The sequence below is a fragment of the Haliaeetus albicilla genome, chromosome 21 (assembly GCF_947461875.1).
Source record: "Haliaeetus albicilla chromosome 21, bHalAlb1.1, whole genome shotgun sequence".
Classification (NCBI taxonomy): Eukaryota; Metazoa; Chordata; class Aves; order Accipitriformes; family Accipitridae; genus Haliaeetus; species Haliaeetus albicilla.
The window spans coordinates 25191832-25215048 of NC_091503.1; the positions used below are offsets into that span (position 1 = coordinate 25191832).

At 39.1% G+C, this 23217-nt stretch overlaps 1 protein-coding gene and 1 long non-coding RNA gene across 3 annotated transcripts in view; one reads left to right on the forward strand and one right to left on the reverse strand.

Annotated features, from left to right (window-relative positions):
* LOC138690355 (uncharacterized) overlaps positions 1-23217 on the forward strand; it is a 68270-nt gene that overhangs the window by 33388 nt on the left and 11665 nt on the right. The gene's annotated exons all lie outside the window — the stretch shown is intronic.
* TGFBR1 (transforming growth factor beta receptor 1) overlaps positions 1-23217 on the reverse strand; it is a 36337-nt gene that overhangs the window by 6056 nt on the left and 7064 nt on the right. For both annotated transcript variants that reach the window (XM_069809270.1, XM_069809269.1), the window contains exons 2-8: positions 21748-21999; positions 21101-21343; positions 15953-16183; positions 8757-8924; positions 7892-8048; positions 1481-1605; positions 667-797 (exon numbers count right to left, since the gene is read on the reverse strand). In XM_069809270.1, the coding sequence (XP_069665371.1) occupies positions 667-797; positions 1481-1605; positions 7892-8048; positions 8757-8924; positions 15953-16183; positions 21101-21343; positions 21748-21999 (1307 nt within the window). The remainder of the gene's footprint in view (positions 1-666; positions 798-1480; positions 1606-7891; positions 8049-8756; positions 8925-15952; positions 16184-21100; positions 21344-21747; positions 22000-23217) is intronic.

Genomic DNA, 23217 nt, shown 5'->3' on the forward strand with positions numbered 1-23217 from the left:
AGCCAGTCCCCGAGCAACAGCAACCCCTGGAAAACTCCCTGCTCTCCCGGTTTTATTGCTGAGCATGACATTGCATGGTATGGAGTATCCCCCTGATCAATTTGGGTCAGCTCTCCCAGTCGTGTTCCCTCTCAGCCTCTCATCCACCCCCAGCCTACTCAGCCGCTGGGCGGGCAGGGTGAGAAACAGAGGAAGCCTTGAAGCTGTGCAAGCACTGTTCAGCAATAGCTAAAACATCGGTCTACTATCAAACTGTTCTGGCCACAAATCCAAAACACAGCACCATACAGGCTGCTCTGAAGAAAGCTAACTCAATCCCAGCCAGACGCAGTACAACCCCCAGCTGCAGAATTTATTTGCAGTGATGCTTCCTGTATAATATAACTCAGACTACCTTTAATTTACATTAGCATCACCTATGCTTCTCAGGAAGGGATCCTAAAATCCTCCACACAGGATTAGCTATTAATTTTTGTGAAATTACATTAAATATTAATGTATAACCGAGGATCAATGACATTCAATAAAGCCACAATGATCAGAATGAAATTAAGTTCTCCCAGAAGCAACCCTTCTCCCTTCAACAACAAGCACAATTTTTAAGCCATTGAAATCAATAAAAGCTCTAGTGTCCATTAAAATAGCTTTAGCAAGGTTAGTTAATACCTCACAGCTCTGCCATCTGTTTGGAATATTGGGCCTTAACTTCTGCTCACACACAACTTTCCTCATTTCTTCAACAGAAGGATCTGAAGGAACGAGGTCATAGTACGGCAACTGGTAATCTTCATGGATTCCTGTAATAGGTTGAAAATAGCTTTATTTTAGCTAACACTGTACTACATATTCTTCACTTTTTACTGTGTTCCTTATCAGTACCCTACTGTTTTCTTTTTTGGTTTTATTTTTTAAAAATTACATTACAATGACTGATAAATAAATTTAAAAAAAGAAAAAAAAATTCCTTAACCGTACCTTATGAGTATTTACATTACCCTTGAAGAACTTTTAATTTTGAAATTTATGTATTTGGAAAAGATGGAAACTATGTCAAATCTTTCATATGCTATGCTTCCAAGAAGCATGTCTTTAGTATATGATTTATAATAGCATGTTCTATTTTAAATAAGGTATGGATGTTATCTGAACACATTATAGCTAGCCCTTACTTGTGGTGTTTGCCCCTTGCTCTCAAGGACATTTAACTTCAGCCTTTTCTCCCCTCTATGTAAAGGTTTTAGAAAAAAATTAATATAGACAAGGATATTTCCTATTTTCTTCAACAGGTATGGTTCATCAATTTACAAAGAGGTCAAATAAACCAGTCATCATTTACAGGTTTAACAATTAGAAAGTCTGAGATGTACTGGCTATTACCTTGCACCGTTTTTAGAGCAAACTGTTTACTCAAACTTATTCAGGTTCTGTAAGTTACTTATAAATCCTTAGTATGTCCAATTTTGTAAAGATTGCCACATACCACCGATTGAACATCGCCGAGCTATTTCCCAAAACACTAATCCCATTGCATAGATGTCTGCTCGTTTGAATGACTCAAAATGTTTCATATTTATGGAATCATCTAGAACTTCAGGTGCCATGTACCTATTTGCAACAAAACAAAAAAAAAAAAAAAAGAGAAGAGAACATTTAATTTCATAAATACTCACTGTAAGGAAAGTTCATGCTACTGATCAGCTCAAAACCAAATTTAAATACTTATGTGGAAAAGGACACAAAGGAAAATCTGCTTCATTAATGTTATCCAAACAAAGACCTTTCAGGGCAAAGGGGATAATAAGTAAACCTAGAGGAACGAGCACAACAATAGGGGGAATAAGTACAATGATAAACAGATAGAGCCATAAACCTGATAGACACAGGAGAACAGAGACAATAACACAGACCAAAAGTCTCCAGTTGCTAACTGATGGGCTATTAAGAAACTTCAGGCATAGCTTTAGAGGGCCAGTCTGGACCTTGTAAACTGCTAATAAGTGCGCAACAAGAGGAACACAAGGATTGTGGATATTCAAGGGAGGCCTGTGGGACTATGCAATGCTTATCAAGGAAAGTTTAGGAGAAGGGTAACTGGAACAGAAGTAGAGCAATAAAAAAAGGGTGTCATAGGGGCCAGCTGCATAAAGAGTTGCCAGTCACTATGCCTGTCTGACCAAGCCCTGCACCTGCTCACCACAGCGTATCCTATCTTCTTAAATCCTAACTATCTTTCTAAGCAATCTCACTCTCAAGCCGACGTGCACGTGTGCTCTAAGGACTATGTGCCAGCAACTGGAGGCAGGCGTGAGTGAGTTCGGGGCTGGCAACTGGAGTCAGATGAGGGATGAAGCTGCCCTTGGGCATGGGGTGCCAGCAACTGCACAGAAGGAGGGTCTCAGCTGGAAGGGTCCCAGCAGTGCGTGTCCACAGGTCTTCGGAGCACGTATCTGGAGCTACTGTAATGAATTCTGGGCCAGCAACTGCAGTCAGACAGTGGGTGAAGACCCCCCTGGTGCCAGCAACTGGAGCGAACAAGAGTCTCCGCTGCAGCCGCTGAAGTGGTACCACAGCCTTCACAGTCACTCATGTGCTTACAGGTACCAGCTAAAGGGGAGAACTGGGATGACAGAAGCAGAGTAAGGGCCTCTCAGCACCGGCAACTGGAGTGGGAATCACAGGTCATAAGGTCTATGTGCCCCAGCCAGCTGCTGGGGTGGGCCAGAAGGGCTGTATTTCCCCCCAAAGCTGGTATGCATGGCAGGTGTGGATGGGTGTAATTCACTAGCAAACTTCAAGCTGTTCTAGCCAGCAAATAGGTGGCCCAGGCAGGGATGCTTGACAGGGGGAGGGCCTGTGCTGGTATTCGAGGGAATCCATGCACGTAGGTGTGCATAAAGGCACATGCATCTCTTTGCTACTGTGCATTAACCCAGCCCAGCTGGTAAGTAGGCGACCTGTGGAGCACAGAAGAGGGCATTAGACACAGCGAGGGTTGTACTGGTAGTTGGGGGATTCATAAACTTCCATGGGCTTGTGAGGCCGCAGAAGGGAGGGTGTGTTTTCACTAATGAAGTTCAATCCTGATCAGCTGAAGAGAAAGAAGGAGACTTGGCTGACTGTACTTATATTTTATACAAGTTCTGACAGTGTTTTATGTGGGTGTTGAAGACAACACATGGTGTATAGCAATCTGTGTAATCGGCCCTGTCTGTAGTGTATGTGTCTGCGTATGCCCAGCCTCGCTACTGGTTGAATCCCAAATAAGAAAGAAGCAGCAGCTGCATCCGTGGGCCTGGGATGGACAGAGCCCCAGACCTTTGGACACACCAGGCTGGGCTCCAGAGGTCAGGCAGGAGGAAGCGCCGGCTCCTGGAATCTGCCACTTAGAACATCCCCCAGCAAGACTAGAGAGGGAATACACACGAAGGGCTGGTTACAAAATCAGCACTGTGAAGGATTCCTCCGGAGGAAAGGCTCCCTGTCATTGCAGTAATTGGTTCTTCATCATACAGTCTGTAAGTCCCATCATAAAACATGGAGGCTTTTTTCTTTTTTTTAATAGTAAATTCTATTTGGGTTACACATTAACAACTGTGCTCACAAAAGTTTACTTTATCAACATTTCCTGAAACTGAAAAATCTGTCATGGACTTTCAACTAAGAAACAAGGACTGAAAACTGGTCATGGCATCCAAGTGATTGTTTAGTGACTAGGCCTAATGTGGGAACATCAAAAAAATGTCAGTGTGGACTGCATTCTGAGAGTTACTGACAGCAGCATCCCCACTGGCTGCTGGAAAGAATGAATGGTATTTGCTGCATCAGTCAACATCAGTGATAAGATTGCTCTCTCACTCTGGTATAGCTCTGGCAGCTAAATCCAATATGTAACGTTTAGCAGAGTTCAGTGTGTTTCTCCACATCATTGCCCCGTTAATCTCAAGCTGACATAACAATGAAGCAGGCAAACAATGACACCAGCACTTCGGAGAGCACGGTTAACTTAAAGCAACACACATAGATTACTGGAGTGGACTACAGTGTCTGACAATAGCTCAACCTCTGGAACAGCCACGGAAGCCTATGCACAATTTCACTTAATCAACATAATACTAGCATTTTCTCTTCCTAGTACCAGAGATGGTAGGCAGAATACAAGACACACTACTTAAAATAAATTTCAGGACTATTAGACCTTTAAGAAGTCTCTCAGCACTACTGTGTCCTACAGAAATGACATACGTACAAGGAAGCAAGGTCTACCAACAAGAGAAAAAATGCAACCAGGAGTCCAGAACTTCAACAAGGGTTCCTGACATGAGAGCTCTCCTAAGCACTGTACAGGCATATAATTCCCCAGAAGTGATAAACACAGCACAAGCAGCAGACAACTGTCTAAAGAGGAACGTAACATTTACTTTGACAGTATTTATTGAATGGAAGCAGGGTCTTAAGTTTACGTATGTCACAATCTTTGATATAGACAAGGCTTAAATTATTCTGGGCCACCCGTATCAAAACCTTTTTAATCAAGAATGCAAGATTGTGGTGGGTGTTTTAATGGTCTCCAAGGATTTTGCATTATTGGATAATCTTCTTATGCTACTTCATGTACTTGACAGTATAGTGATCAGCTTTGAGTCTAGAAGAAAGAATATTTGATCTATCTTAAGATCACATGGGGATGAGAAGAGTGATGGAGCTGGGAAAACACCAAACCAAAAACTCCAACCATGTTGCAAGACTGTCAGCCAGAATCACTTATACAAGCAGTAAAGGAGGTTGTCTCAGTTTCTGTAAATCATCTTAAGGACAAGGGTCTTAACAGGAAAGATCATAAGAGGCCTGAATGTGGCAATGGAGCTGAATTCATAACCTCAAAAGAAAAAAATCCATCCCCCCTCCCGCCCCATATGTGACTTCCAATGAATTTATTGGCAAATTGACCTCTTACCATGATCCTCCATCAATGCATTTAGATTGGCTTTGGCTTTCATAACACAGAATAGTGACTGACTGCTCAAAAAGTCTGAAAGATTATTGCTGGAACAAGAGAGGTGAAAGGCAAGTAGGTCATCTAGTGCAATTAGCAGATTAGCCCTTTCACGGCTATCAGACAAAAGGGAGAGAAACATGCATCTCCTTGTCAGCTTATATATTGGAAATGCATTGCTTGTCAGAAACAGTATTTTAGGTTCTGGAGAGAGCTACTCTACATTGACTAACTTGGACCTTGTGAACAAGGTCTGCAGCTCAGTACCCTCCAAGAATTAAAAGGATAAGTCTACAAAGAAGTTTACAAATTATGTTGAGCATGGCCTTGCCAAACTTTGGGTGCCTGCTGACCTCTTACCCCCACCCTTTTTTGGCCCAAGAGCTCTGTTGCCTAAATTTCTTCTACAACATACTCGGAGCTTGGTGTCATCGAACAGGACCCATACACAACATGCTGAGTGTGACTTCTCCTTTCACCAAGCCTGTTGTCTACAAGCATAGCTAGAATTCCACTCATACTGGGTTTAGGTAAACTGCAGAAAAGCACCCATGTTAAGGTGGAATTTGCAGCCAAGCTTCTTTGAAAGACAGCCTATTTCAACTACCAAAAGTAACAGTTGGCCCACACTTCTCAAAAAAACCCAAACAAAAAAACAACAAAAAAAAAAAAAGGAGAATGAGGGTTTTTTTTTTTTCCTTGCCTCAGGGAGTGAGAGAGGGATTCTATTTCCTTCTCAGTTTAAAGCTCACATTCCCTGCTTTATGCTGCAGGCTGTGCTGTGAAAGCATACAGTTCACACCCTCTGGTAAAGCTAAGCCTCTGAACAGAAAAGAAAGATTCATTCAGAGAGAACGATCATCAGTCTGGCTCAGCACCTATATCACTCACCGAAGAGTGAGTCTTGCTTGCTCCCTAGACCATACATTTTTTACAACAGACAATCATTAGAAAAATATAAACTTAGCCAAATCTCCCTGAACTTGCACACAGAGCTTCCATGTGCAGAAGAGATACCAGCAGTGGCAATCAATGAGAATAAAATTGCCATTGAACAGGTAAGATCTGAACTTTATTATGAAAAATTGATCAGAGGTGCAGAGTTACTTAACTAAGAATGCACAAGAGGGAGGAAGAGGGGACCAAGCCTTTTATGAGAATGAACAATTTTCAGAATGGTAGAAGTGACTGATGTCTTTGAAGTGGGAAACAGACTTAGTCATGCTGCTGCCCACTGCAGCAAGAGAGTTACTACAGCTTTACCCTTGTCAAGAAGCATAAGGCAGATAAACAAGCAATTTAATAGCGCCTATGCATGAAGAGATCTTGTAAGTGGGATCTACAGACACAGCTGAAAGGATGCTTTCTCCAAAGGCTAGACTAAAGAAAATAACTGATTTGCACACCATTTTTCTTTGCATGTAGCTGTAGTAGAAAATACTAAGTCACATGTGGTATGTGCCCTGCACGCAGCTAAGTTCGCATTGACAAATTCCACAGTAGTCTGCTGTTTTGCTGCTACCAATGATTACTGGAGACTTTGAGAAGGAATAATGCCCGCTACTTTGTAATCTAGTAGTAGTTCAGAAAATAAATCTCATCTGACCATTTGTGTGGTATTTTTAAAGTTGGCAAAGGACTAGTACAGCAGAGCTTTAAAACAAAGTAATTTCAGCAATATAATTGTCAGTAAAATAAATTTTCAGTACATGTTCTAAAAGCTTCTGTTCACTGAGCCTTCTTCCAAAAAGCCACAGCTAAAGGGGCATCCTAGTTCATTGTAAAACCCCAATCACCGTTCCCTGCCCCCCACTCCCCTGCAGTATCACTCACTAAAGAGAGTTATTAAAAAAATACATTTTTTTATGTATGGATTGGAGATTGGGCAACATCAACACAGAATTTTCTCCAACACTGCTAGGGCATATGCTGGAGTTAATCACATACAGCCCTGAAACTCTGGGCTTCCACACATTTCTCTGTGACAGGCGTACAAACTTCAGTTTGATGTATCACTGAACCCATAGGCATCAAAAGGACAAAAAGGTTGCCTGCATCACACAACTATGCTGCTGTGGTTCACTGTTAGTGCTAGTGCTACTGTCTCTAAATGCTGTATAGCTGCACAGATTACTAAAGGAAATTAATCTTCTCTTCAGAACAGCTTCCAGTTATTATTGTCTGGAGGTTCAGCAATGATAAATTACAGCCAGGAAATTTACTTGCACTTGTGGTTGATGGAGTTAAAGAGCTCCGAGTTCTTTTGAGACAAGAAAATCCATATTGCCAAATTCAGAAGTAGGCCTTTAAAAGAAAGGGACTTATACTGACTTATCCGTTGATAATTCTATTTATGCATTAGATGACAGATGACTGCTGTTTTAAGCTCTTGTACTTCTCTCAAAAATATGATCCCATGAAAGACTGCATCCAAGACACTGCACCTTTTATGTTCTACCACATAGGCTTCACACTGAAAAAACCCCAGCTTTTTACTTTCACTGTCAATATCCTGTCTTACATTCCAGGCTGGGCTGCAAGCAACATTTCCATGCAACACAAGGCAAAAAGAATAAAGATATGGCAGTGAAGTCTCTAAAACTGCCATTCATGAAGTCTCCTAATTGTTTTAATATATACTTGTGCCCTACAATATTTTGCAGATTTTCAGTATTTACACATGCTAGTAATAGACGCCAATATTCAACATGCGTTTTAAGCACCTACTGTCTAACTACATTACCAGCTGGCAAGGAAGTGTCTAGGAATTCTACCTGCCATTGTTTACATTTTCCTGTTGCTTGTATTTGTACCCACAAAAATCTTCTATATGGGACAAGACAAAACCCAAAGCATTTTATTATAATGTCACCTGACACATCATTTTAATGATTTTACCTTTTTGTTCCCACTCTGTGGTTTGGGGCAATATCAATTGTGTCTGTAGCAGAATCGTGCCTAACTGCCAACCCTAGGTCCGCAATGCAGCATGTTCCATTCTTCTTTACCAATATATTTTTTGATTTCAAATCTCTGTGGGCAATCGCTGGTTTGCCTGTAAGGGGAAAAAAAAGACCCCAAACCCAGAAATTACACATCTGTAAAAAGATAATTGCTATTATTCTAAGCCTGGTGCAGATTTTGTTTGAAGTTACAGAATTCCTTCCAGTTCTACTGCTTAATATGCATCAAGGTAACTCCTGAAATCATTCACTGTGGACTGGCTGGCTGTCCAGAAAAGTGCCTTAAACATCTACCATATTACTCCACTCTACCGCTCCTTTCCCTCTTCCTGCAAGTATTTATTGTGTACACATACTACCTGCCACAAAAAAGTTTCTTATCTCTCTGGAAATAGACCCAGAGTGCTGTCTCAAAGTTAAGAAGATAGTACAGGCACCATTACTTAGTGCCTTTTAATAGGTATTTTGTAGGAAGGATTGTTACATCACAAAACCTGGGTATACCACAGAAAGGAAGGTAAAAAACCTTACAAATTAAGAACTTCTATTAGTTCAGAAATTATCACAGGTCCCAAACAGACATTTTTCAATTCACTCAGCTCCAGAAAGGATTAACTTGGGTATCTGTGCTGAGTTCAGCTGCCTTCTCATCACGTAAGTAGCTGTGTGCAAAGCAACTACACTGTGAAAAGGTTCAATGTTCTAATTAAGAAGAGAATTATAGTAGGAAGAGCTACGTATGTATCATTTTTAAGAAACCCAGTATTATCCACATGACAAGTTGAATAGTTTTAGATTACCTTGCGTGCCAACAATTTCCATGTGAAGATGAGCAAGACCACTGGCAGTGGACAAAGCTAATTTTATCATTCCTTCCACTGTTACTGTATACCTGTTCAGGTAATCAAAGAGTGATCCATGCTCATGATAGTCTGACACCAACCACAGCTGAGTCCATGTACCATTGTCTGCAAAATAACACTGGCATGAATACCACATATACACACACAAAAGACAAGCAAACCATATATGCCACTTTTATACAATGCTTATGAAGTACAAATTACATTTTGCAAGTAACCTCAGCCAATTAGACTCTCAAATCTTTACTTCTATCTCCGTAATATTTAAATGCCTCTGTAAGGGCTGGGACTACCATGCAAGACTTTCTGAACAGCTTAGTGAGTATTCTCTTATTTAAACTAAAAGATTAACCATAGAAAGCTGACGCCACTGTGATTCTGAGGTGAACTATTCAGGTTATTAGCCAGGCCCTGCCTTCCTCTAACTTTTCTGCTTGGGGGGAACAGTGCTGAATGCATGATACAGAACATCCTGTCACTATCGGTCTAATACAATACTGTTCAGGCTACCCATAAAAAAAAAAAAAAAAAAAAGACATTCAAGCTTTGCCCCATGATGCCTTCAGTCTTCCCATAACCTCTCCAGCTTCAGCCTGGGAGATAATTTCCATAGCTACCAGCAGCTGGTAGATTTTTCCTCCTGAAGCAGAAGCTTGCAAGCAGCAATTTGACACACTACTTCAAAAACAAAGTCAAATCCCACCTCTGGTGACATCTAAGTTGCTGGCCAAAATTGAGGTTTCCAGGAGGCACAAGGGTAAAGCGAATGAAAAACACTGATTATGAGAAAACCAGTTTGTTGTATGATTTTTCACTGAACTATGAAGAACAAGATTATTCCATAATACATTTGCAGATATCCGAAGGCATACAAGTGACATAAGAACTAAATTGTTCACATTATTAAACTAGTGGACACAAAATACCTTGAAGTTTAAGCCACAGAGAGAAGACTATTAAAGGAATTAGAATCAAGAGGGGGGGGCAAAAGTGTTTTTTTTTTAACCTAAGAAGTAGAAATACACCCAGAAAAGAACAATCCTGACACCAAATAGGTTTTCCAATTTTGTTTTGTTATAAAAACCACTCTCGTGTGGCAGATCTGAGAAGTGGTTTTATAGCTAGCTACTTTTGTAGAACAGTCTTTCATCTCTTTAAAAGGCTAGTTATCCCATAAAAGATTTTAGTTGGACTTTTATCCTGAATTACACAGCCACTATTCCCTAAGAACGAGTGACAAAACTCAGCACAAGCCAAAGAGATATCTCATTATGTGGTAGTCGCTAAGGATTATCAAAGTGCGTACTCAAGAACTAAATATGAAGAATAGTAAGGAGAGAAAGGAATTCAGAAGTTAGTTCCTACCATAAACATACTGAAAAACTTTTAGTTTCCAAAGAAGAGGTTCTTATACTTCCTTCCCCTCTGCCTCCACTCCCCTCAAAGAACACACTTGGCCCAGAGAAGTCAGAGGCACTAAATGCCTGATCTACAGATTGACAGAAACTACCTTTATAGAAGTACTTGTGCTTATCTTTAAATAAGCACTTGGGTGGGGGTGGGAAAACTTTCAAGCATCCCTTCTACTTGGATGTTTCCAGGGAGGCCAGTGATGCCATTAAAAATAATTTTTAAAAAGTAATTAAAAAGCCACCAAATCCTTCAGAGTCGGGAAATAAAAATCTAATCTACATTCAAACCATTCTCATAACGGGAAGAGAATTTTGCCTTATTACATTCACAGAATAGTCTCAACTAAGTCGCTAATTTAAACAGGCAAAAAAAAGCAGTCAAATGCTCTAACCTGTAAAAGACTGTTAGAAAGCTGCTTTTGCAGTGGGAAGCTTCTTATGATATGCCCACAGAAGTGACTCCTAAACTTTGTTTTTCAAAGAAAAAAGGAAATTAAAGATTTTTTTTTTAAATATCTTCAATTACTTTATAGTTAGGTCTGCTGCTTCTTTTGCTACTTCACATACCCAAGCATGAACTCTTAGAACTCAGCATACTATTAAATGCTACTTTTTCCAAAGAGAATTATGGTCTCTGAAAAGTCAGTCCAACAGTACTAGCTTCACTGAACCAGTTTTACAGAACTGTATGTGTTCACAGGCATATAAAAGGTGCTCTCAAACACACATAGTCAAAGAGCTCCAAAAAGCTGTAGAAGTTCAAAATAAAGTAAATCAGTTCAGAATATTCTCCTCACTCAGTTTTATTCTACTGCTTCACCAGTTATGACCTTGCATTGCCTGAAATAATCTTCTCCTGGGCATTAACACTATACACACTCATTGCTTGATCCCGTATTTGATTTCTTCTCCTGTTTCTTATGAATGGGATACCTCAGCAGGTGTCTAAACTGGACAACAATAAGTAGGGAAATTAGTAATCTGATTTTAAGTAGTCTACCACACTTGTGGTGTTTAAACAGATCTTTTAAAGATATCATGAAATTTCTGAAGAACTATCATTGCTTCGAATCAAGACTACAGTGTCTTTGCATAGTTTTTCCCCTCTTAACTCTAGGTGCCCACCTAAGAAGAGCATATGCTGCTGATTACAGACCCTTCTACTTCAGTTTTATCTTAATTATTAGCTGCAAGTCTTAATATTCAGTCTGTTTTTACCTTCCTTCCAAAGGAGAAAATATAAAGCTAGGCTTACTATCCATTCTGAAAGGAGCCATGATTCTTTACTGTTTTATGTCATATCTGTGGCCCTCCAACCAGATTTTAAGAAGGGATAGTGTTACATCCAAGCCTACGTGGATAATAGTAATGACTGACAAGCTAAAATGCAGCAGTAAGTACGGTGCCCAGCTACTAGATGGGACCTAGATTTTTTTTACCTTGCTGTATTTGACAAGCTACACATTTGTTTAGCAATCTAAGCAGAACACATGTTATGACGCACTTAAGTTGTCTTATACTGTTGACAGTAGTTAATTATTACCAAGTAATAATAAACCTGACCCTGAGTATTTTTGGCTGCACAGTAAACAGCATCTGTCATGATGCTTTCAATCACAGGATTTGCATTATCAGGTAAGAAAAAGGAATTATGCTCAGTAGTAATTACAGAGTAGCACAGCCTTCCATGACGAGGTAACCTAATTTAGTTCATATACACACCATGATCAAGAATCTCAAGCAATTTCAGAATGTTCGAGAATGTTATAAAAATTTATGTATGTTCTTGGAAACCTATTTAAGAGACTAACTATGGTTATTTCGTCTGTTTGCAAGAAACTTTTAAGTATTTTAGGCCATCAAAATCACTCAGAAGTAAAAGCTTTTTCTTTTGCAGTTCTAACAAAATTTGAAATTCCGAGTAAAGAAGCTTTCAGATTTGTTGTTAAGACTGATTACAGTTTGAGAAATACATTAGTGAAGTCCAAGCAACATCCATCTTAGACGAGCTGTCTCTTGAAAAAAGGAATTTATAACAATTACTTTATCAAATATATAATCAAGTTTCAATTAGTAAATTCAGTCAATTCAATTTTAAGTGAAAAATGCTTTTTTCACATTGGTACTAGCAAAACAAAAATTTGGACTGGTCACATGCTTATTTTTAAACCAGATACTAGGTGTTAAGGTGTGACAGTATTGCTTGGTAGAAGAGTTTTGAACTGCAGACTTATGTTCCAAGTTGAATGCTTAAAAGAAGTTACAGAAACTGCCTAATTGCAGGAGTTCCCCAGTGTCATGTAGTAAAGTGTTTCAAAGCAGAGAGTGGGATACAGTAGCCTCTTCTGGTGTGCAGATAATGTAACAGGAAAAAAAACAGGAAAAAGCACTGAAAAGATCAGATACAGAGGGGATCTAGAACTAGAAAACTCTTAGAAATGAGATACTCCGGGAGATGTTGGGGAAAACACTTTTGTCTGTGGCTGCAAGAGGACTGATACTGTTAGCAAAACAGCTTGACTCTATCACATTGAGAAAGTCATCTGATTAAACTGATGAAAAGCACTTGAGCTCCATAGCTTAGCAAGATCTTCCAGTCAAATTCCTTCTTCTCAGGCTAAAGCCAGAGCTTCAAAAAGAATAAATGGTTCAAGTATTACTTTTCTCAAGAGGAAGGAATTCTGCTCATTTCTCCACAGCATATTGCATAATAACATTCTTGGGGATCTACTTACCATGTACGGTAGTCTGACTGAACAACTTTCACCTAGGGAAGTGCAGCTTTCAATTAAGGGGAAGGAATGGAGAGGCCAAAGTATTTCAGTGCATAAAGTTACCTGAAACTGTGCAGTACAAGACTTCACCTTACTTGTAACATGACTACAGACAATTATGGTTACAGACAGCTAATCCAGGGAAACCTTTAGTACTGTAAATGGAGGTTGCTGCCCCTCCTCTTCTGCTAGTAGAATAATGCAGATAAGTAGTCATGGATACACTTTACAATTAAGTATCTAGGTTAGAAAGAACAAAACAAAAAAACCCCACCCCAAACCCAAATTATCTGTTTAGGTGGTTCAAAACAAGGCCATACATGGCCCAGAAAGCAGTCTCCCTGACCTAGCAGTATTTGAAAGTTCGCATATACTCCTGGCTAAGTAAAGAGCTACCCAGAACACAAACATGCTAGCCAGACAGAACACAACTGCAGTTCAAAGTGCTTCTCAGCCCTCAAGCTGGCTTACCAGCAGCACCAGTATATTTTGGGACAGGAAAGCAGACAGATCAGACCAGCTCCTGCAGCATTCTGAACACCATACAGCTGTGGGGAAGTAGGGGAGGAGGAAGAGAATGTGCCATGAGGGCACATGGAATGTCTAAACCGTGTAGTAGAACAAGGAGTGAAGAGCGTACTTCAGTCACAAGCTTTACGACTCCACCATCTGAGCTGAACGCCACTGACAGCTGATCTATCTGTGCTTGGAAGCACTTTCTAATCTATACATGCACCTTCTACATGAAGGCACCCCCCTCACCTCCCCAATTTTACAACTACTATGGCCAGCCAGATGTTCCCCAGCAGCTGTGAAAAATATGCAGTTGCATTAAGAGGAGAGACCTAACTAATGCCTTTACTAGTAGCAAGAATTGCAGCATGACGCTGGCCCACATTTACACCACAAACTACATGTCAGGAGATACGAGTCCTCAGCATTCATGATGGATACACAGTTCTCACTCCTGAGAATTCTTCTCCATATATCACTGAAGCTTTCAGCAAGCACTGAATTGGGATTGCACAAGTAACACTGAGAATTCTGCACTGGTGGGTTAAAAACAATGATCCAGCTTCCCCCATCTGCTCCGACCGCAATGCTGTTAGAAAATAGAGTCAGGAATAGCAGCATTTTCAAAACACGTCTTTATCCATTTTTTGTAAACCAATTACCAACTAGTTCAAGAAAACAGAAGAGCCTTGCCCTAAAGCTTTAAAGCCTCAAATAATGGCATGACCTACCAACCAAGGATTTTTTCTTTGTATGTACCGCATATTAACAATAGAAACCAGAAACAATTCTATATCACATTATATTACAAGGAATCTAAAGATGACCAAGTCAAATGGAATTTCATCCTGTTGCATCTGGAACCTGAGCCAGCAATCAGGAAATTATTTTAGGAACCCACTCATTTAGGAAACCTTCCTCATACCTCCTCTGTACAGTAGTCAAATGTATTTTGGGGACAAACTATCTATGGGTTTGGGGCAAAATGGGAGACTGGCTGGGATGCTTAGCCACAGATAGATTTTGTTAAAAGTTACAGATAAGGTATTGCAATATACCCTTTACGTTTTAGTGAGACATAGTACCTAAGGCTTCTGCAGGGATGAATTTTCATTTATGTCTTTAATGCAACTGATACACTAATTTTAAACTCAGGCTCCAGATACTCCCCTAGGTCCATCAGAACAAACTCAAGCTGTCAGGAGGTGCTATTAATATCCAATACAACTTGAGGCAAACTGAAAGTAAGACAGTTTCTAATAGTAAGCATAATAAGCTGCAGGAAAAAGCTGCCTAGTATGCTGTAGATCTGCAAGCTCTTGGAGGTTAACAAGTTGCACAAAAATCTGTTATGAGCAAGTTAGCTATAGCTAACCCCTTCCTGAAGAAGGGAAGTGTTCTGCACAACCTCTTGGGTTCTGTTCCAATTCTACAGATTTCTGTAGATATAGAAACTTGAAATTAATCTAGTGATAACTAAAAAGAACTCTATTTACATGTATACTTCAACTACACTAAAACCATTTAGGAATTTCCCACAAAACCGAGAGCCCTTTAAGAATCCAGGATGTGTGTGAATTCTTGACTCCTCCCTAAGGTGACAGAATTTTCTGTTAAAGCTTTCTTTACAAAAAAGTCAAAGGCCATTTGTGGTGAAACATGTAATTTCAGATTAAAATAACTGAATGAAACAGCATAATATTTTAGCCTCCCTTAACGTGAGAAATTCAAAATTGTTGTTAGTTTTGCCAAATTTTCGTGTCTTAAATTGGACTGCAGGAAAACCCAAGCAACTTTCGTCTCACTGAAACCACAATAAATCAAGTTGAAGAAACGGTTAAACTCTTCCTCTTAGTGGATACTTAAAGGCTTATCAGGAGAGCTTCAGGAAACAGGTACAGTTTTTAATACTAGGAATAAATCATTAATTCCCTTTTTCCAATTTCTTTTCTAACTGGAGTTCTAAATGAATATCTCATATCTCAGCCTTAAAAATGAATCCTCTACCTCTTACTTTATATTAGGACAACAGGATTAGACATGATCTCTTTTGGTCCCACACATGTATCTTATTAGGCTATTAGGGAAGTACAGGTACAGGTATTAAGCAGATGTGTGAGCTGACAGAATAAGGCATTTCTTTTTTGATACCAAACTTAGTGAGTATTTTAACTTGCTTGTAGAAATTACACCTCATTAAATATGCAATAATTTTTTTTAAAGAATTAAACAAAGCATGTTTTCCAGAAAAAGGAAAATGTACTTTTTGCCTTCATTAAACCTATGAAAAGCTTGCCAAACTCTGAAATATTCTAGTAACAAAATTATTTTTTGCTACTTTTAATGGGATCCTTACAACTTTATCTTCCCCTCCATTTACCATCTATTCTGACTGGGTACACAATCAGCTAAATGAATTCATAGTATCACTAACCTTTGTTGTCTGCTGCTATAAATCCAAGAATGTTTTCATGTCGTAGCATAACTGTTTGATAAATTTCTGCTTCGCGAAACCATGAGCGTTCCTCTCTTGAAGAGAAGATCTTCACAGCAACTTCTTCTCCTCTCCACTTCCCTCGCCAGACTTCTCCAAAGCGACCCTTACCAATGCTTTCTTGAAGTACTATAGTTCTTGCAATTGTTCTTTGCACAAGTAAAGGTAAACCTAAAAAAAAGATTTAACATTAACCTTAAACATCACCAACAAACAAGCACTTAGCATAAGTACTAAATATAAGATCTATATTCCATTAAGATATTTCTTTTAGAATGCACATAAGCTCTCCTAAGATTTTAACAACTTGTTTTGCACTGCTAACAAGCAAGTAGGTAAGATGCTGCCTTCAACCTTAAAGGCCAGCAAAACAAGCACTCAAAGATATTATGCTAAAAACTGCCTCTACAGTTGTTAAAAAGAAGGCACAAACTTCCTTCCAGTTTAGAATTTTGACAGTTGTTGACCCATAAAGTCTTATTTTAATGAAAAGAGAGAAACAAACCATGAAGCAATCAGGACCAGGATTGAGGTTTTTTTGTTTGTTTGTTTAAGAAAAGGGTCTGCCCATAACTCTCCTAGCAAAGCAGTTCAAGAGCACTTTTGCTACTGATTCATTTACTTGACATGACTTGGTCCATTTCCAAGCTAAAGTTAAACCATGCTTATCATCAACACTGTTGAAAGTTTACACGTGTGCCCAAGTATGCCAGTAGCCTGTTAGTGCTCTCAAGCCACTGTAAAATAGGAAAACATTGTTGTAATGCAAGCTTCCCATTTTACAGGCCATTCTTGTGCACCTTGCTATAATTATACTTGAGAAAAATGCTTACATTCATCAAGGTTTTTATAGCTTTGAAACATCTATGTGCTTTCAACTCATAGCACCTGATAACATGCCGCAGTAAGTTTATACAACAAACAAGAAGCACTGCCATCCCTCAATCAGGGTGGGGTTTTGTTTACTTTAAATCTTTCCTGCTGTAACTGCAAGGCTTGTCAGAGAATTCTGCAGTGATACTACACTGCAGGATGAACGTATCAGCCAGGTTATCTGCTCACAATAAGCTCTTTTGGTATAGGATTATTTCATTTACAGAGTAATCTATTACTCCACAATCACTGTTCCAATAGCTGATAGAGCAACATGTGTATTGCCTTATGCTATAGAAAATAAATCCCAACTAATAGCTCAAATAACTAGTTCCTGTCCGTCTCTGGACATTGTTTGCTAGTTAACAGCACGAGGCAGACATCTGATCGGGTCACCAGCATTATCAAGCTTGTGTCTCAGTCTGAGGAGTGCAAATTAGAACACTGCAGTGTTCAGAGGAGTTCAAGACTTCCACACTTATAGGAATTTTCTGCATCATCTGTGCTGACAACATACCTACGTGAAGAAAGGAAGGGGAAAAAAAGGACACCATACCAGTGATTTAATCACTCATGTGCTATAATAGTTCTTACTGCGAAAGTTAAAATTTTTTGCTGTAATAGCTGTCCTCAGGTCAATTGTACTGCATGCCCAAACTGTAAAGGCTCATCTGTGAGGCCTAACTTCATTCTTTATGGACAGACTTCTGACATGCAGAAAAGGCCAGACTAGAACAACCACAGGATCAAACTCAACCCTGAAAACGTAAAATTGGACTTTGTTAGCCAGAGAAAGCTTCCTCCTTTGCACTTATGTACTACTGCAGAATCCACTGGCAAATGTTAAATACAAGCTGATTTTGTATACTTGAAATGGGTGACATGCCTAGTATTTTCTTTTTCCTGCAGCTGTTTCAGTAAACTGTACATTTTCAGATGCACTCCTCTTAATTTGCTATACCATTTATAGACATCCCTTCTTGTTTAAAAAAGAGGCCCAAGGATATCAGCTAACCTCTAAACAGATACTAAGCTCTAAACCCTCCAGACATGAAGCACTTCAATTTCAGATTACAAACCCCTAACCATCATGTTAATATGTCACAGTACAATAAAAACCCTCCTAACTGTGATCTATCCACCTTGCTCCTATACTTATTTTTAGAGTACTTAAAAGATTCAACTTCCTTCTGTTTTTTGCAACTGTGCTTTCTCTTACCACTGCTGCTGAACAAAACCAGAAGATTGGAATCCATATTTATATTACATCCGTAAGAATTCCTTACAGACTTTCTGTTGCAACTGACTAGCCTCCTCTTTTTGCTATAGAGGAAACACAGCGCTGTATCGCCAGGAACTTGAGCAACTGCTTTACCATAAACCAGACTGCCTGAGAAGTAGCTTATTGGAGGTAGCTACGTTAGCCTTGACATACACACCGGGCACAACTGTACTTGAAGCTCTTGGGAGTGCAGTTTCTTTTAACCGTGCACGAAGAAAGATGACAGTTTGCTAATCAGGACGATGAGAAAATTCAAGCCCATGTTAAAATCAGCAGCAGCTCATAACGTTTAGTATCTTGTCTTCAGCCACAGTCATCCAATTTACCCCTGAAGCCTTCATCATCATCTTCATACATCATTAACAAAGTATCCTCAAGCCTTCTGAGAGTTTAACAAAAGAGTTCTTTTTCTTTTCCATATCTTCACTGTACTCTGATTAGTTTGGATCAATGACTGTCCAACGTGTAAGAAGTTTGTACCCGATTTGGATAATTCGGGAATTAAGGAATTAAGTTCTAAAGCGCTAAAAGTAGCCAACAAGAACAGCTGCTAGAACTTTGTTCTTGTTCATATTCTTGTTTGTAAGTCTCTGCCCAGAAGACTTCCTCTTAAGACTAATAAGAAACCCCAATCCTGGTAAAAATCTCATTCCCTTCAAGCTTCTATGAACCACAGGTAAGTTTTTTAAGGAGTTTTACAGTCACTTCAGCTGACTCAACTTTACATTGATCTTTGTGACCCTTTGGATTTCTAAACACTTTAAGTTCCTGCTTGAAGTCACCTACCAATAATAACCAAAGCTTCTCCCTGCTGTTTTAGGCAATTATTCCTATTTCCTTGCAACTAAGTTACTTTGCCATTTGTGAGTTGGAGACTAAGAGCTGGGCATCCCAGTCTGTCTATACAATATGTAGTTGATATTTAGAGATTTGCCTCATGATCTGAAAATCATTCTCAGCTCCAAAAGACTTTTAAATCCTTCTCTTAGAAGCTGCGGCTTGAGCAGAAGGATCTATTCCAGATGTTTCATCAATTCCTTTCATCAGGCCTCTAGCTGTTTCAGGTCTTGTTCGTCATGGAACAACAGGGCAACGCTAACAGAAGTCAAGACTGAATAATTTATAACAGCTTACTATTCATCATTGCAGAAAATGAATCCTACTTCCCTTTTGACCTGATTAGGAAGCTCATTTTTAGAGATCTGATCACCTCTCTGTTTTATATGCTTCTCTTCAGAGAACACTGTAATATAAACCTGTAGAATCCTTTTTATTTGACTGTGAACTCTTTCGGTCCCTCAGTATGAATTTAAGAGCAGAACATGTACTTTAGGTCACCAGGTCCTCAGCTGTGCCTCTTAGGTCTGGATTATTTTGTCTGTTCTGTACATTTCCATTGTGTTTCTTGCACCTCTCACCCCAACAGCATCCCTTTCACACAGTTCAGTTTCTGCCAGGGTTAAGCTCTATTTTAACTAGCAGCTCTGACTTTTCTTCCTTTAGTGACCCTGTTCCCCACCTCCAGTTTATTCCATAAATGTACAGTCTTGTCAATTTTAAATGTGCTGTACCAAAGTCTGGATTAAAATACACATTTCAATGAGATTCAGTTGCTGCAGGCGTATTTCAGGACAGAAGAAAATTAACAGTTCAAGTGCTAGGACACTGTAAATTAGTCAATCAATGACTATATAAATTTTGAGACAAAGCAATACAAGTCATTGTAAATATATACTCTGCCAACAGTACAGAAAATAAGTACTTGAAGTACTTCCCATCCCACTGTCATAATAAAAGGGAAGCATAAAATACTAAATAAGGCTAATACTTGTCTTACAAACACCTGAACAACATGGAACTCACTGCAGCTGAAGTTAAAAGATCACTCTTATGGGAACACCCAGTCTTGTTTTACAGGGAACATGACTTTGTCTTTCAAGCACAAAAACAAACCAGTGAAGAGCTTTCCTTAGGGGTAAGTAAAATTCAACCATATCTGTTGGTTTTCTTCCTCTGATGCAGCCATCAGTAGCCAATGCTCAAATACTGTAGTAGGTCAGGTGCTCTGGGAGGCTAGACCAGCTGGAGTGTCCTAAAGCTCTGAAAACTAAGTAATTCCACAACATGCTGCTTTGACTTAAAGTGTAATTTGCAAACAGGCAAGGGAAGAGTCAGTAGTTTCTAACCATTTGCTCTGGAGGAAGAATCTTAAGTTTCTTGAACTGGGATTCCCCGCTTTTCAAGACCTTATTTTGAAGCAGTACTTCCAGAGTTTTCAAACATGAAGAGAGGCTCAGAAGCGCCACAGGGAAGAAGGCCAGAAGGAAAATGAAGGAATAATCCTGACAACAAATGGAAAGACCAATTGACAACTAAGTCTGATGCAACATTATTGTAGGCCTCACTTCTGATCTAAAGCAGCATGGGAAAGCAGCCATGTAGAAAGTGGCAGAAGTGCTGTGATTACCGACAGAAGTTAGAAGGGAACTATCAATCAGACAGTACACATACCAATAGCTACAGATACAAATTAACTTTCGGTTTAAAGCTAAAGAAAAAAACTTCACAAATTATCTCAAGACCACAGAAGATGGTAATTTAGATAATGCTGTGCAGAACAAAAAGGTAAGTGACTGAACCTTACTAATAGAGGAAACAAAGTATTTACAATAGCTGACTGTGATATTCCCTGAATATCAGGCTGTACTCTCAGAATGACGAGGAACAGTAGCAGCAACTCAAAATGTTTCTTTTATTTCACATATTTCCATATATTGAATCTGCACTGATATGGAATGAATCTACATCGAAGTAGCTTTTCTAGTCATTTCTCCAGTTAATGATAAGTTTAAGTAGACTTGACAATATTAAAGAAATGCAATGCCTTACAAGGCTCAAACACAAAGCAATTGCTATTAATAGTGTGACATTACCTGACCCGGAGCCTGAAGTTGTCATATCATAAATTAAATCCTTTAAAGTAGTTCCTTCGGATATAAAGGGACGATCCAGTGAGGGATCTTCTTCACTTGGCACACGATGATGAATTACAGTACGGTTATGACAAAGATATAGAATCAACATTAGTGAAATGCAGACAAAGCAGACAGGTCCAGCAATGACAGCAGCCAGTTCCACAGGTCCTAGATTAGAAGCTGGTTTTCCTGGAGTAGGGCCTAACAGTAAAAATAAAAGAAAATGGTAAAACTATTTCTTTCTTTTTATGCAGCTAAGTTTATTGTATTTTACAGTGATCTTCAAATTATTTCGATGTATTTGTTAAAACTTTTGCACAATAACTTTTTCAAGAATCAAAGTAAGTATTACAAAGGACAAAAGCAACTATGTGCTTACTCACAGTTTCCATTTAACTTGCATATAAGTCTGCAAAACCGGCCCTAACATCCCTATCCAGAAGATTAAATTTCTTGTTCAAAACCTCTTGAAATTTTACTTGAAGAATCTAAGGTGTATTTTAGGCCTTCAAATTCACCTACAACTTCAAAACTGAAACTTCTGCTCTTACAGAATTTTGTTTAAAAAAAAAATAAATAAAATCAAATATGCCAAAACCCCTTACCTGGTGTTGGAATTGGAAGTTCTATTTTATTGCAGTGGTCTCTGTCACAGCAATGAGGCACAGTAATGACTCCATCTCTGGAGGAGGGGGCACAAACAAACGGCCTGTCTCGGGGAATCAGATCGATTTCTGCTATACACATACTGTTGTGTATGACTTTGTCTGCAGTTCGTGTCACTGAGGTAAAACATAGCCCATCTGTCACACACGTGAAGTTGTCTTTTGTACATAGATGGCAGTAACACTGTAATGCTGTATTGAGAAAAAACATTAATGTTAGTATTGGTACATGTTCTGAGTTGAGAAATAACTTGAATGACTAAAGAAATAAAAGTTCTAAAAACTAGGAGGCCTATAATCTTTTTCGTTACATAAACACGGAACTGTAACACTACAGAACAACACAACAAGGCCTTTTAGTGGGACAAAACCAAAAACAAACAAAAAAAAAAGAGAGATGAGCAGATGAAAGAAAGTAAAATTTAAAGCTAAAGTCATCTCTTCTTATACAGTTGTGTATTAAAAGAGAAAGCCTGCAATCCTAGATGTTCCTCCAGGTAAAGAAGTTCTATTATAGTTCCCCACACTAAAGATCTAGACTCTTTAATAACACTGCATCCTCTATAGCATGCAATTCTGCTATTTTCAAACCAAATACAAATAATGCCATTTTTTTCACAATAACCACGGGTATTGCTTTAGTAAGGGACAAATAGGATGCTGCTGGCTATCCAAGATTAATACTTTATACATTACTCGATGGCTTCAATTTTGTGCTGAGGGAAGGGCATATACAGGCTTAATCCTCATTAAAAGAACAAACCCTGAATGACCTGAGAACACACCCTTTCACACAAGCAGAATATAGTTTTGACTTGTTATTTATGAAGCCAGAGGAAAACACTGCCTTACATTACTCAAGTTCCTGGTCTACTAAAGCTATCAACTGCACTAGTAAAAGAGGGGGCATGGGGAGGGAAGCAGGAATTTCAGACTAATCATGTCTAAGATCATCAGGTTTCATTCTCTAAATTGCAGAAGTTCTTGGAGAAGGGAGACTACTACTTCAAATTTCTTTCTCTATTCCTTCCTGCATTTACAGGACCAAAGCCAGGCAGAAAGCAGTGTAGTAGCAACAATAAAAATACCAATACACTCTGACTCCACTTGTTTATCTGCAGAGAGCAAGAGCTAGCATAGAACTTGTGTACATGCATGCAGAAAGATTAAAACCTGAAATTTAGACAAATTTAAAACCTTAAACATTCATGCCCAAAACACAAAAATGCACTGAGCCATAAACAAGCCTCTTTCAAGAGAACATACAAAATCTTACATCAAATGTGTGAGGATTAATAGCTGGCAAAGCAAGAGATGCCCTCAAATCTGAGATCTGGTGTTCCACTCGAATTCAAGAGTTTAAGATAACCACCTGAATTGCCTTGGATTTTACACCCCTCTCTATGGTTG